Source organism: Plasmodium knowlesi (assembly GCF_000006355.2).
Source record: "Plasmodium knowlesi strain H genome assembly, chromosome: 3".
Lineage (NCBI taxonomy): Eukaryota > Apicomplexa > Aconoidasida > Haemosporida > Plasmodiidae > Plasmodium > Plasmodium knowlesi.
The window spans coordinates 458,593-471,658 of NC_011904.2; the positions used below are offsets into that span (position 1 = coordinate 458,593).

At 43.3% G+C, this 13,066-nt stretch overlaps 5 protein-coding genes across 5 annotated transcripts; 3 read left to right on the plus strand and 2 right to left on the minus strand.

Annotated features, from left to right (window-relative positions):
* Window positions 1-192: 192 nt before the first annotated feature.
* PKNH_0310200 (LITAF-like zinc finger protein, putative) lies at window positions 193-2,163 on the plus strand (the record flags this gene model as incomplete). Its single annotated transcript, XM_002261041.1, has 1 exon — window positions 193-2,163. One exon carries the CDS (start codon window positions 193-195, stop codon window positions 2,161-2,163), a length of 1,971 nt encoding a protein of 656 aa, XP_002261077.1.
* Window positions 2,164-3,543: 1,380 nt separating this feature from the next.
* Window positions 3,544-4,503, minus strand: PKNH_0310300 (30S ribosomal protein S12, mitochondrial, putative; the record flags this gene model as incomplete). Its single annotated transcript, XM_002261042.1, has 1 exon — window positions 3,544-4,503. One exon carries the CDS (start codon window positions 4,501-4,503, stop codon window positions 3,544-3,546), a length of 960 nt encoding a protein of 319 aa, XP_002261078.1.
* Window positions 4,504-5,098: 595 nt separating this feature from the next.
* On the minus strand, window positions 5,099-6,178 carry PKNH_0310400 (conserved Plasmodium protein, unknown function; the record flags this gene model as incomplete). Its single annotated transcript, XM_002261043.1, has 1 exon — window positions 5,099-6,178. The coding sequence occupies one exon, from the start codon at window positions 6,176-6,178 to the stop codon at window positions 5,099-5,101; it is 1,080 nt and encodes a 359-aa protein (XP_002261079.1).
* A 677-nt stretch (window positions 6,179-6,855) lies between these two features.
* Window positions 6,856-7,818, plus strand: PKNH_0310500 (phosphopantothenate--cysteine ligase, putative; the record flags this gene model as incomplete). Its single annotated transcript, XM_002261044.1, has 1 exon — window positions 6,856-7,818. The coding sequence occupies one exon, from the start codon at window positions 6,856-6,858 to the stop codon at window positions 7,816-7,818; it is 963 nt and encodes a 320-aa protein (XP_002261080.1).
* Window positions 7,819-9,797: 1,979 nt separating this feature from the next.
* Window positions 9,798-12,842, plus strand: PKNH_0310600 (RNA-binding protein, putative; the record flags this gene model as incomplete). The annotated part of the gene is made up of 1 exon (XM_002261045.1): window positions 9,798-12,842. The coding sequence occupies one exon, from the start codon at window positions 9,798-9,800 to the stop codon at window positions 12,840-12,842; it is 3,045 nt and encodes a 1,014-aa protein (XP_002261081.1).
* Between the last annotated feature and the right edge of the window lie 224 nt (window positions 12,843-13,066).

Consider the following 13,066-nt stretch of genomic DNA (forward strand, 5'->3'; position numbering starts at 1 on the left):
TTGTGACGATTGTGATTGTTGTGAGGGAACGGCGAGTTGCTTTTTTCTTGTTTCGCCAATTGGCTTGTTTGGCACTTTCACGGGTTGGTCACTGTGGCCCATCCCACATGGTCCGCCTAGCGTTGCCAACATTGCATCGCCAGAGTAGTGCTGCCCTACGCCACCCCCATCTACTTGCTACCCCAAACCAAAATGATAAACTTCAGCGGAAACGGAAGGACCGGGCTGAGCGAAATGAATGTCCTGCAAAACGAAATGCAGGAGATAAACGTAAAGGAAAGTGGCCCGAATAACGATTACGACGATAACACATACAATGACGCGAGTACGTGCCACGACAGTAACATGGTGAGCAACGAGAATGGATGCTTCAAGGGAGAATTTACACCAATTAGAAACGAACAGATCAATTCATTTAGCGAGGCAACAGGTATAACCGAGGAAGAAACAGAGGAAAAGCCAAGCGGGTACGATGACGAGCAAGTTAAAGAAGTGCTCAATTGTGCTTATTGCAACAAGCATGTACACGCAGTGGTCAAGACATACACCCCCACCTTTGTCTACATACTCATAATAATCTTGTTTCTACTATTATCTTTCTTCACGATATTTTTGCTACCTCTGTTGTACTTAACGTTTAAGCAAAAAAAATACACCTGCCCCTATTGCGAAAAGAATTTAAAAAAGTCGAGTGAAAAATTAATTCAAGTGAAAAGGGAAAATCAAATTTTAACATTCCAGTTCCCGAAATGTGCAATAATAATATCGGCAAAATATTTGGCTCTATTTCTCTCTCTAATTTTTTTAATTTTTTTTTTTTACATCATAAGAATTTCAAGCAATTTCAATTTAGACAATCTATCTAAGGGTCCTTACATAACGGCTAGCTGGGTCGACTACCTCGAAGATTGCGGACACAAATCCCAACTGAGAAATAAATTCAATAGTATTCACAACTTCAAGAACAAATATGATGGCTACACAATTATATGGACGGGACACTTTTATCAAATAAAGGAAGGTTTCTTTAATAGCAATTCTCTCTTCATTCGAATGAACCCTTCGGAGTATCGTTACGACAAGCCTGACATCAGGGCCCTTTTCACCGACTCCCTAATATCACAGGTTGAAAATTTACAAAAAAATGATTTGATTCAATTTGAATGCACTCTTATCCAGATTAGTAAAAATAGGAACCCTCATCTCTGCATCTTGTGGAATGTTACTCTGATGGAGAAATACGAACCGACCAACTTCAATGTGGTGGACTTTGTAAAACATATGTCCATTATGGATATGATTAACAGTAGCTCTAATGCGAATCCATTTTTCATGAACCTCACAAGTAACAATGGCGAGGTGAAGAGGTCGATCAAGATTGTGCACCTCGCGCCGGGCGAATTGGACGCAGGGCTGAACGGAGGGCTGAACGGAGGGCTAAGCGATTCCTTCCCAAGCGATCACCTCGGGGACGATCTCTCCGAGGTGGACTTGTTCAATACATCCAACATGCTCCATACGAATGATGAGTATGTATTCAATTTGAGGGAACACCAGATGAACCATCTGACCCCGGGCTTGGAGAGCGGTTCCAATTTTTCCTTTACCCATGATGTGAGTTCAGGTGGAAAATTTAGTCTTCGTGATTTTGTGGATCGCATGGGAAGTAGGAAATCGGGGGTAGACTTCCCAGATGATGATGAATCAGATGAAGAAGTGGAGGAGGAAGTGGAAGAGGAAGATTATGAAGACGAGGCTGATGGTGATAATGATTACAACATAGACGACATGCAAGCTCTGAATAATGCTTATGGTAACCACGCGGGTGGAAATTCCAGTCCGTTTAATGATGTACAATTCCGTGCGGATGGGAAAGAAAAGGGAGCATCGACCTCATCTTTCCACAAGTTTAAGTATGGAGACGACGGGGAAGGGTTCTCCAACGAGGAGCGCGCAACCGAGTATGAACAGGAGGTGCACGAGGAGGGGGCGTCCAAGGGAGGAACAACTAACGGTGAAGTTCCTAACGATAAAGAGGGGAATGATGGATTGACTAACAGTGAAGCTCGTAAGAATGAAACAACCAACAAAGGGGACGATGAGAAAATCACGGAGAAAGATCCCAATGTGTATACCTCCAGGGATCACCCTCCTCGCGAATGAGAAGCGGAACATAAAGATCGCCAATCTGGAAAATGATAAGGAGGAAAAATGAGAGATAACTCTACTAAGAGTCTCCGCTCTCCCCCAAAGGGAGGGCACAGAGTGGGTACCTCGTTATGTTTGTAATGATTTTACCCCTTTATATGCTGTGCCTATTTATGTTAAGGATTGCGCACTCTACATCCTTCTCTCCGTACTGTACATTTTACTTTCAATTTTTTTTTTTTTTTTTTTTTTTTGTGGCCATCTAATGATGGAAGGTTTAAATGGGTAGTCTGCGGAATCACATCGAGTCCAGTGCGCCGACATGCGCATAACTTGTGTGCATATATTTTTGACGCAGAGATACAGAGTGGAAGGAGTGGGAGGTTCTCCTGAGCAAGGTCTCTCTCCCTAAGAAGAGGTGACAATGGGCAATACATATGCTTATGTTACTTGTACCCGTATGGGCTATGCGCGCACGTATATATATATATATATATATATACATACACATAGAGGAGATAGCGGCCAACTTACAACCCCACATATGGTATAAGGTTAGGAGAAGCTGTTATCTACACTGCGCTTTTTGTTTATGTTTTCCGTTTATGTTTCGAATGGAAAGTAGAAGTACGAATGGAAGGCAAGTGAGAAGAGGATACATGGCGTGACATCGCAAAAGCCTGTAGTGAAAAAGGGCTTCCACAAGTGTAGCGGTAACTTGTGGAGGGGAACGTAGTAGCATGTGTCTACTTTGATCATTCCTCTGCATTTTTTTTTTTTTTATTTATTTGACATTCTGTTCGATACTCCTTCCCCTGTTCTTACACTTTTATTTCCATTTTTTTTTTTTTTTTTTTTTTTTTTTTTTACCGTTCACCCTGGGGTGTGTGCAATTTTAGCGCACATGACGATGGTGTTATCCGTTTTAACTTAACGCGCATGGGCGTGGCTTTTTTCAGTCCAGATTGGATTAATTATTTTATTATTTTATTATTTTATTTTATTTTTTTGTTGTTGTAATACTGTGTAGGTGCACATCGAAATTTACGCCGAGGCGTCACCTGGTAGAACTACGCTTACATTTTTCTGAGCGGAGAGAATTTCAAGAAGGGTTGTGGTGGGAGAGGGGCCAAGTTCTTTAGGTTGGTGCTTGGGTAACACAGCAAAGTGAGGAAAGGGTTGATTAGTTGGATAGGTGAGGAAAGGGTTGATTAGTTGGATAGGTAAGCAAAGCGTAATGGACATCGTGTCACAGTGTGGGCGGGAAAAAAAAGGGGGTAAAAAATACGGTGAGAATTAAACCAAGGAAGAAGGAATTGGAGAAAGGTTGATCAAGCGAGGAGTCCACCCTTTGTAGCCACTACCCCTTTTCCGCTACCGCTATGGACACTCGGATCACTGCTCCTGGGACTGCTTAAACTTGCGGTTCCGATAGTACGTGTTAAAATGGAAGATGTTAATTGGGACGGGTTCTTCATCCTCTAGAGGCTTCTGCCTGAGATTCTTCTGTCCATCGACGTAATTGAACCATTTATACTTGTTAAATTCGTCCACATCCTTCTTAATGTATATGTGCTTAAAGTTGTACCTTTCAAGTAGGTGCTTTTTTTTCTCTTCCGAAAGTTTTACACCATACTTACTCCTTCCCCTGAATCTATTTTTAACGGGAAGTAAATCGTACACCCCTCTGATAGCTTTGTAATTGCATCCAGGGATGTCCTTGCATCTACCACCTCGTACAAGAATAATATTGTGTGTATTTAAATTATGGCCTATTCCTGGAATGTACACAGAGACAATTCTTCCGGTGGATAATCTCACTCTAGCTATTTTTTTCAATCCTGAATTTGGCTTTTTAGGAGTCTGAACTCGAACCTTCAAACAGATACCTCTTTTTTGTGGAGCTCCTTCTAACCACTTGGATCTCCAATTTTTTTTTTTCAACTTTGGTATTTGCTTAGGCCTCCTTTTGTAAAATAACCTGCCCCTAATATTTTTTGTGCTAAATTTTTTGGAACCCATGGGGAAGTTCATACGGACAATTCCATGCGGGTAAAAGAGTGAAGCCTTCTTCGTGTGAGCCTTGGTAATTTCAGTTCCTTCCATCACATTAACATTTGTTCTTGTGGAGGCGCAGCTGTGGTGGGATATCCCTGCACGGAGTTTCTCCACATCGGTTCTGCTTTCCCCGCGGGGACCAAACCCAATTGGTGAGTACGTGGCGCGGGGTGCTAATCCAAAGGGAGTGGTAATTAAGGAGGGAGACCTCGAAATGGTGGAGAGGCTATTTACCCAGGTCTTCAAGCCTGAGATGAGCCTCACAGCCGAGGGAACGTTTACTCCGGGAACTCGCATCGTGTGTTTCGCAATCGGTTAGAGTGTAGTTTGTATGGGTAAGCTTTCCCGGCATGAATGCGAGTGAAGGAAGTTTCCTACATGAGGTGGACTCGCCGTCATTTTTGCCTTCCCGCGAGTCGAACTCCTCTTCTTATCCGTTCGCCCCACAAGGGGGATTCTCCACGTGGCACATTAGGTTTTGCATCACCCATGCGAGGAGGGAAGGGCAAGGTAGCACCTTATTACGTGCTATTCAAGCAACGCAACAATGCAACAACGTAGCAACGTAGCTACGTAGCAAGGTGAGTACGCCAAAAAAAAAAAGGGAGAGGGAAAATTAACTGACAAATGTATGAGCGTTTCAAAGTTGTTGAACGGGGGCGAAGAGAAAAAAAAAAAAAAAAAAAAAAGCACTTTCGGGAAGTTTACACACGGAGGGCTGCATACGTGAAAACTCCACTGTGCAAGAGGCGCTACCGCTAAAGGGCGCCGAGTGAAACAAAAAAAAAAAAAAAAAAAAAAATATAAGGTGGGGGATAAACCCGGAACGATGCAAAGATGACGGGGTGGCATACTTCATGTATATTCCGTTCGACTGTGTCGCATACCTTCCCTAGAGGTAGTTGCTCTCAAGGCAGGTTTCCAGGCGTTTCAAGTGCGAAGCGTAACTGCGCCTGATGCCGCTGTGCAAATGTCGAGAAACCTCACAAGCATACCATTTGGAGAGAGTAAACAATTCAGACGACATTCCGACAGAATTCTTTATTACGATGTTTGAGATAACCTTTTGAAATTCCGGTGCGACGATGAAGCAGAAGGCGCTACTGCAGTACAAGTCCACTTCCTCATCGAGGGGATCCAGAATAATTTTGGGGATGTAAGTCTGTTGGTCTGCGTAGAAGAGTTTGTCTGCGTACGGAGGGGTAGTCACCTCGTCATTGCTAAATACCCTGGGGTTGTTGACATTTCCCGGGCCCTCCGATACCATCCCAACTTTTACACGATCCTGTTCCGCCACATAGGCCCCATACTTGCTTCTATCAACAATCCCGACGTTTATAGAATTCACCACAAAGTTCAAGCTTATGTTGTTGTATATAAAATTAAGGATGATAGAATTTATTATGCTAGACAAAACGTAGGATGACTCACGTATAATTTGTATTCGGATATGGAACTGCTGAAATTTATACATACCTTGGTCGATTATTTGTTCTAAGTTTTTTACAACTATTTCCTCTAGAGTTTTTTCTCGATCATCACGAAATCCTTGTATGTTTTTTATGCGTATGTTTAACTGAGGTGATTCAATTCCCTTACTAAACATTTGTACATTTGGTGTTGGGCCGATGAGTGTAGTGGTTACCACACTGTTTGCTCCATTACCCAGGAGAGTTCTATCTGCTATAATTTGTTCCGAGGTGGTCACTCCACCTTTAGGCGTGCTACATGGTCGCCTCTCCTCTTTAACTGTAGCTAGCTCAGGTTCCTCCTCAGCCGATGCTAGCGATTGGTAATTGTAGGGCCCTCCTAACACCTTGGTTAATTTTCCACTGGTGTTTTTGCTATACACGTATGGGTTCACATTGCCACTAATGTAAATGCACGTTTTGTTTACTTCACTTATTTGGTCCACGTCAACGTGGACGGGCAACACATAATCGAAGTTCCGGTTGTCAATTCGGTTGCCCATTTTGGGGGAGGGGAGGAAGTCCCTGACAGTGAGGCAATTAACAGTTGAGCTATTATTGTTGGCTGTTTCAGCGGGGAGGAATACGGCAAAATAAAAAAAAAAAAAAAAAATTCTTACTATATTATAATTCTTATATATGCATTTGTACACGTGTAGTTCTTGGTTGGAAGCTAGCGGAGTATGGCCCGCTCATTCGCATTAATCTCTCTGGTGGAGTCGCCGTTGTTTCCTCACTACGCGCACACCAACCGATGAAATGTGATTCGCTTTGTCGGGAGATCACTCTCCACGGGTTGAATCGATTTGGGAAAAAGCTAAAAAGGGAATGGGGGCTCCCTCATTTTATTTTTTAATTTTTTTTTTTTTTTTTTTTTTTTTAAATAATGGTCGCCACGGTGCGCACTGACAAATATATATAAGAATATGCACTTGAGTCGCCGCTACGTCAGGAGAGTAACCCTTGGCCCAAAGGCCGCCACTTCAAATGGTAGCCAAGCGGGAAAGCCCCCCCCACGCATTCCACATACATCCCACATAGTGGCCCGTGTAAGAAGAAACAGACATAGGCAGATTTCTGCGCACCAGTTACCCTATCCAAGAGGAGGGTCAGAGAGGAGAAGCGAACTGAAGAAGAAAACAGAAAGAGTAATCCGAGGCGCCGCCGAAGTAGTGCGAAGATGGAGTGCCTTGCGGAACACCCAGAATTCTTCGTCGCCGAGTTAAGGCCAAAGGATTTAAACGATGTTTTGAAGAAGATACAAAATGAACTCCTTCAAGAGGGAGCAAGTCAGATCATTCTAATCACCTCCGGGGGAACGAAGGTTCCATTGGAGAAAGTGTCCATCAGACACGTAGAAAACTTCTCCACCGGAAAAAGAGGAGCACATATGTGTGAATATTTTCTAAAGAAAAACAGAAAAGTAATTTTTCTACACCGAAAGGGTACCTTCATGCCATTCGAATGTCACTTAAAATGTGCTACTCGGATGGACAATATTCGTATTATGGATGGACTTGTCACGCTAAACTTATCACAACAGGAAAAACAAGCTGTGATAAATGATGCAAAATCGTATGAACAGTTCAGGCAAAATCTTCTTTGTATTTCATTTGAGTCCATTTTTGAATATGGATTTTACTTGACGGCCATTTGTAATTTGCTAAATGAGGACTGGAGGTCTAGGAACATCGATCATACCACTACGGATGTGAAGATCAATGCAGTTTCCCCCCCTCCACATCTCATCATCTTATGTGCAGCGGTAAGCGATTTCTACATACCCTTTGCAGAGTTAAGTGACAACAAAATAAACAGTGAGGCGAATACAGCTCCCTCCCTTCGAATGCAGCTAGCCCCCAAATTTTACAAGCTTACAAGGAAGTACTTCCCCTTACTTAACTTTTGTATGTTCAAACTGGAAGACGATGAGCAGGCACTAGTGAACAAGTCAAACGAGAGAATTCGTTTTGCGGATATATTAGTTGCCAACCTGTTGGATCAGCGTTATAACTCTGTTTTTATCTTCACAGGAGAAGACAACTTCTTCAAACTTACTACCTCGAATGAATCGGAACGGATTGAAGATGCCATATGTTCCTACCTTTGTAAGTACTTTGGCATTCCAATCAGAGACCCGTAGGTTCAGGCGTAGCAGTGGGTTATGGAGGATCAATTAACCGCAACGGTCCGGATGATACCCACATGGTTGTCTTCATCTGCGTTACCTTTTAGTTAGGGTCTCCTTTCGATACACACATACACAAAAAAAAAAAAAAAAAAAAAAAAAAAAAAAAAAAAAACGCAGGCCGATGAAGGGTACACATTGTAGAGGCATAGCATCTGAAGTGGGGGCCTACTTCCAACAAAAGGAACACAATTTCGAAGTCCCCCTTGTTCAAAACACTTTTGTTTGCTCCGCCATTTTTGTTCATACCCAGGAGTTCTTCCATTTGTGTGTCCCTTGTGGAGACGAGGGGGGGGAAGAATGAACCGGGCAAATTCCCTTCACATCACTGTGGGAGGAACCTCACCTACCTATGTGTAGTGAATAAAAGAAGCCAGGGAGGAAAGAAGCAAGGAATAACAATATTCATTGCACAGTTAAAGTGTTCTTTTTCCACTGTTCGCAACTCTTGCCATAGACACTTCCTTAAGAGGGTAGCAACCTGTCCAAGGTGCATAACCTCCATAGTGCGAAGAAAAAAAACAAGCGCAGAAGGCTCTTGCTATCGCGGTAGTTGCCTCAGCTGATGATGGCACAATGTGCTCCCCCAACAAGGGTGCTGTCATCATCCTCACGTTCTTCTTTTTTTTTTTTCTTTTGGTAAGAGAAGAGAAAGGATATGACAGTTCAAACAGGCCAGTTCACTATCCGTTATTTAACTCTGTCCAATGAACGAAATTTCCATGTCGACTAGCCAATGTGCAAAAAAAAAAAAAAAAAAAAAAATATGAACAAGTCATAAAAAAAAAGAAAGAAAATGTAAAAGTGTGTTAATGGGAGAATAAACACCCCCTACAAGTAGCAGCCCCGTTCTACCTTCTCTAATGAGAAAAGAAAAAAAAAAAAAAAACATAGAAGAGTAATCTTATTATAATTAATGCGTGTATGTGGGAGAAGGACGAATAGGGAACTTCATCTTTTCCAGTTTGGAATGAATTCGGGAAGGGGAACAAACACGTAGGAAAGGATAAACCAAGTGTAGTGTAGCCAAACGTGATACAACGCAACGTAGTAACGATGTAAGTGTATAATGGTCGAATGCGGAAGAGGTATCTCTTTCTTTGGATCACCCCCCTCCCGTTCCCGGGACTTAGAGCAAGGAGTCACTTTCGCGTTGGAGATTATAAAATATGATTTTCGTGGGTGTAGGTTAACCTATGCGAGGGGTTATACCGAGAAAAAAAAAAAAAAAAAAAAAGAAAAAAAGGAAAAAAGGAAAAAAACGGGCTAAGAAGGAAATGTGCTAATTCATTAGGGCACTGAGATAAGGAGCCTCCTCCAATGCTACGGGGAAAATAAAAAATTTTTTTCTACGGGGGGTACAGCGTATATGTAGATGGGGCGAGGAATTTTCCTTCGTTGACACAATTCATTCGCCTTGGAAAAAAAAAAAAAAAAAAAAAAAAGAAAAAAAAAAAACATACATGCGTGTATACGTAAGGGTCATAAAAAGTACCATACGTGCGCGCGTATCACTGCATCATCCGTAGCTTTATGCGTAGAAGGAACCCACCGATAGAGGGTTTCTTTTACTTAGCGCAAAAGCGTGAAAAGAAGGTATTGCTCTGCAAAGTCTTCGCGGAACCAGTCATCAAGAGGGGAAAAGGAAAAAAAAAAAAAAGGGGCACGCTGATTCACGCCTCTTTACGTGGGCATATAACTCAAACGAGTAACGGGAATACGTTTGTCCATGTAGATACGTCGTCCCTCCCTTCCTGCGCTGCTTGCTGACCTTTTCTGCTCGATTAATGAATGGTCATAAAGAGGAAGAGAAAGGGGGGGGGTACCAAAAAAAAAAAAAAAAAAAAAAAAGAGAAGAGAAGAGAAGCGAAGAAGCTAAGTGATCGTTGAAGCGGCAAAGGCAAGTGACCACCGACTCAGGCGGAAACTGAAAAATGGGCGCGCCCGACAAGAAGAAGTATCGCAGTCCGAGCGAAAGTCACAGCGGGGAGGAGGAGAGCTCCTCGTACGATGGAAGGGCCAGGAGGAGGAGGCGGCTACTTGAGAAGAAGCGATCGATGGGGGAGAAGGAAAAATATGACATGATGAGTCGTAGGAGAAGAAGAGAAGAAGAAAGCATTGATAGTGAAAGGAAAAGACGCAACCGAATAATGGTGCACAAAAGAAGCGATGAAGAAAACGACAACGATGATGATGATAATGATGATGATGACGATGTCGACGACGAAAGTGATGATAGTGGAAAGAGGAAGCGTACCAGGCGGAGAAGCGGCAGTGGACACTCTTCCAGAGTGAACCGAGAACGAAGGATGAAACGTAAAAGGAGGATCAAATCAGGAGAAAGTGAAGAGAGGAGGTGCTCCAGTAGCAGCCGAGGAGGAAGTCCCATGAGGGTGCGAAGAAGGAAGGAAAGCTCAGAGATGTCTCCAACAAGAAGAAACGCCAAAAGTAGTGAACAAAGAATTAGAGGCCCGGCCCATAGGAATGTGGAAATGAGGATGAGGGGTCGCGACAGGTATGAGAGTCCGGAGAGGAGCTACCACGAAGAGAGGTATAGGGATAGACATAGAGAAAGACGAATTGGAAGGAGGCATGTGGGGAGCGATGACGACGATAGTGACGACAATGATGATAATGATGATAGGCGAAGGGGAAAAAGATGGGCCCGTAAGGGGAGCGGTAGTAGCGCCGATAGTGATGTGCACCGTGGGAGGAGGTACAGAAACCGTAGCAGGAGTGCGCACATGAGAGTGCGAGAAGGGCGGAGTCGTCGTAATGAACGGGAGAGAAGAAGTCGATCGAGGAGGCGAAGCAGGTCCAGGCGTAGAGGTAGCTCATCGAGAGGGCGAAAGCGCGAGTGGGATCGCAACAAAACGTACAAATTTGATTCTCCACCTGAGTCGGAAAATGAGGAAGGAAAAGAAAAAGGCACTAACAGTATCCTCCTCACTCGTGTAAAAACTGTAGAAGCTGCTAAGGGTGGCGAACATGTGATACCCCATGTAGCCACATATGATATTCCCAATATTAGTAATAACTGTGCAATCAGCAATGATGGTAAAAGCTCTAGCCAAATTAAGACCGATCTGGCAGTTAGCCAAAACTACAACTCTAGTAACATTGACAACCTAATTAAAACGTTGAGCAGTAGCAACAATGTGATAAGCAGCCTGACATCAACGCCAAGTAGCAATCTGTTAAGTACGCTAAGTAGCACCATTAGCGGCGGTGCGCTTCTTACCGATTCGTCTAAATTGGGCATTAATGGTCTGATTCCTCAGGATGGGAAGAACAAGGCCTTGGGGGAGGATCTGGCATTGGCAAGCAACACTACAGGATTTACTGGTAGTGTACCAGGCTTAGGATTGAACACACCTCAGCTGAACATGATTCTGAATGGACAACTAAAATTGGATAATCCCGTCCTCCAGCAATTGTGCAAAAGTGCATTAGGAATAAACGACTTGGCTTTACCGTCCCTGGACGCAACTGCGGAGAAAACAGCCAGGGAGCTTTACGTAGGCAATATTCCACAGCATATCGAGGTGCAGGAAATTGTAAAATTTTTAAACAAGTGTCTACTGATACTTTACAACAAGGAAAGTGGAGAGGAGCAGGAAAAGGATAACGAAATGAAAAACGGAATGGTGAAGGAAGAGGAAAAGCATAATCAGAATCAGTGTGAAGAGATCTGCCTTAAGGCATGCATCAGGGGAGATACGCACTACGCCTTTGTAGAGTTTAGAACCCTACAGGATACATCTAACTGTATGTTGTTAAATGGAATAAATTTTTATGGAAATAACTTACGGATCGGTAGACCTAAGACATTTCCTGCAGAATTAACCAGTCTAATTCCAGCACCTACGATCCCGACTATAGATACTTGTTATCTGTCACAGGGAATCATAGGGCTGCAAGCTTTCGCTATCTACCTCCAAAATGAGGAGAAGATGAGAAATGCATACCTACCCATGAACATGATAAAACTACAAAAACTTTGCGTTTCTAACATTTCAAAAAAAAATGAAAAAAGTAAAATAAAAGAATTATTAGAAGCCTTCGGTGAAATTACTACTTTTGAATGCTTCGAAGGAGACGACTCTACTGATACGTATATTGCACTGGTAGAGTATACTACCCCAGAAAATGCCATACAGGCGCAGAAGATTCTAAACCAGAATACAAGTTACAAAATACAGTATGAGTATGAAATCTTGAACGATTCAGTTATTAATAAATTTATAAAGAGAAAATACATGTCTTCCGAAAATACTATTCTTTCACAACAAATTCCAACAAGAACTGTCGTCCTTAGTAAAATAGCGACCTTCCATGAACTCTCTGACCCCACTGAGTACCGAGATATCGTCGAGGATATTAAGGTCGAATGTGAAAAGTTTGGTTCTGTCATCGAGGTCGTCTTGCCAATTTTCTCGCGCGAAACCTTCGACTTCTTATTAAGGCAGGAAACCACGTGCGAGCCCAGTGCACAAGGGCATCAGGAACTACCCTTAGGAGAGTCACCCCCCTTACAGGTGAAGCCTCCCGAGGGGCCACCACCGGAGGGATCACCACTGAATGGTATCGCCCCAGAGGTAGTAACTCCACCTGATGGATTAGCTCCACCTGATGGATTAGCTCCACCTGATGGATTAGTTCCACCTGATGGATTAGTTCCACCAAATGATATAGCCCCAGAGGAGGACCGCACACATCCCAACTACGACCTCACCTCCATCGGTTGTGCCTTCATTTACTTCGAAACCATCGAGGCAGCCACGAAGGCGAGGAAGGAACTCAGTGGTCGCAAGTTTGGCGCCAACATCATCGAAGCCAACTATTACAGCGAGAAGAAATTCCTTCTCAAAGATTTTAAGGATGTCAAGTACAACTTTAAGAAGACTCACTCGTCCCTCTTTAATGTAAATTTAAAAATGGGAAATCTAACCTATTCGGACTGCTCCGACGAGGGCTGACGTGGATAACTCGGGCATATGGGCGTTGTGCAATGGCAATCCCTTTAGGTGCAACATAAAATAGATACCCTGATCATGGGGGAGGAGGACCTGCCCAGTCGCCTTCTTACTGTCACACGGCTGTGACGCCTCCCACACTTTTTATTCCATTTTCCCAGTTTTCCCTCTCCCCCCCCTCTTTCCAGCTTCACACGTAAAGTTCGTGCCCCTTTACTCAGGCACTT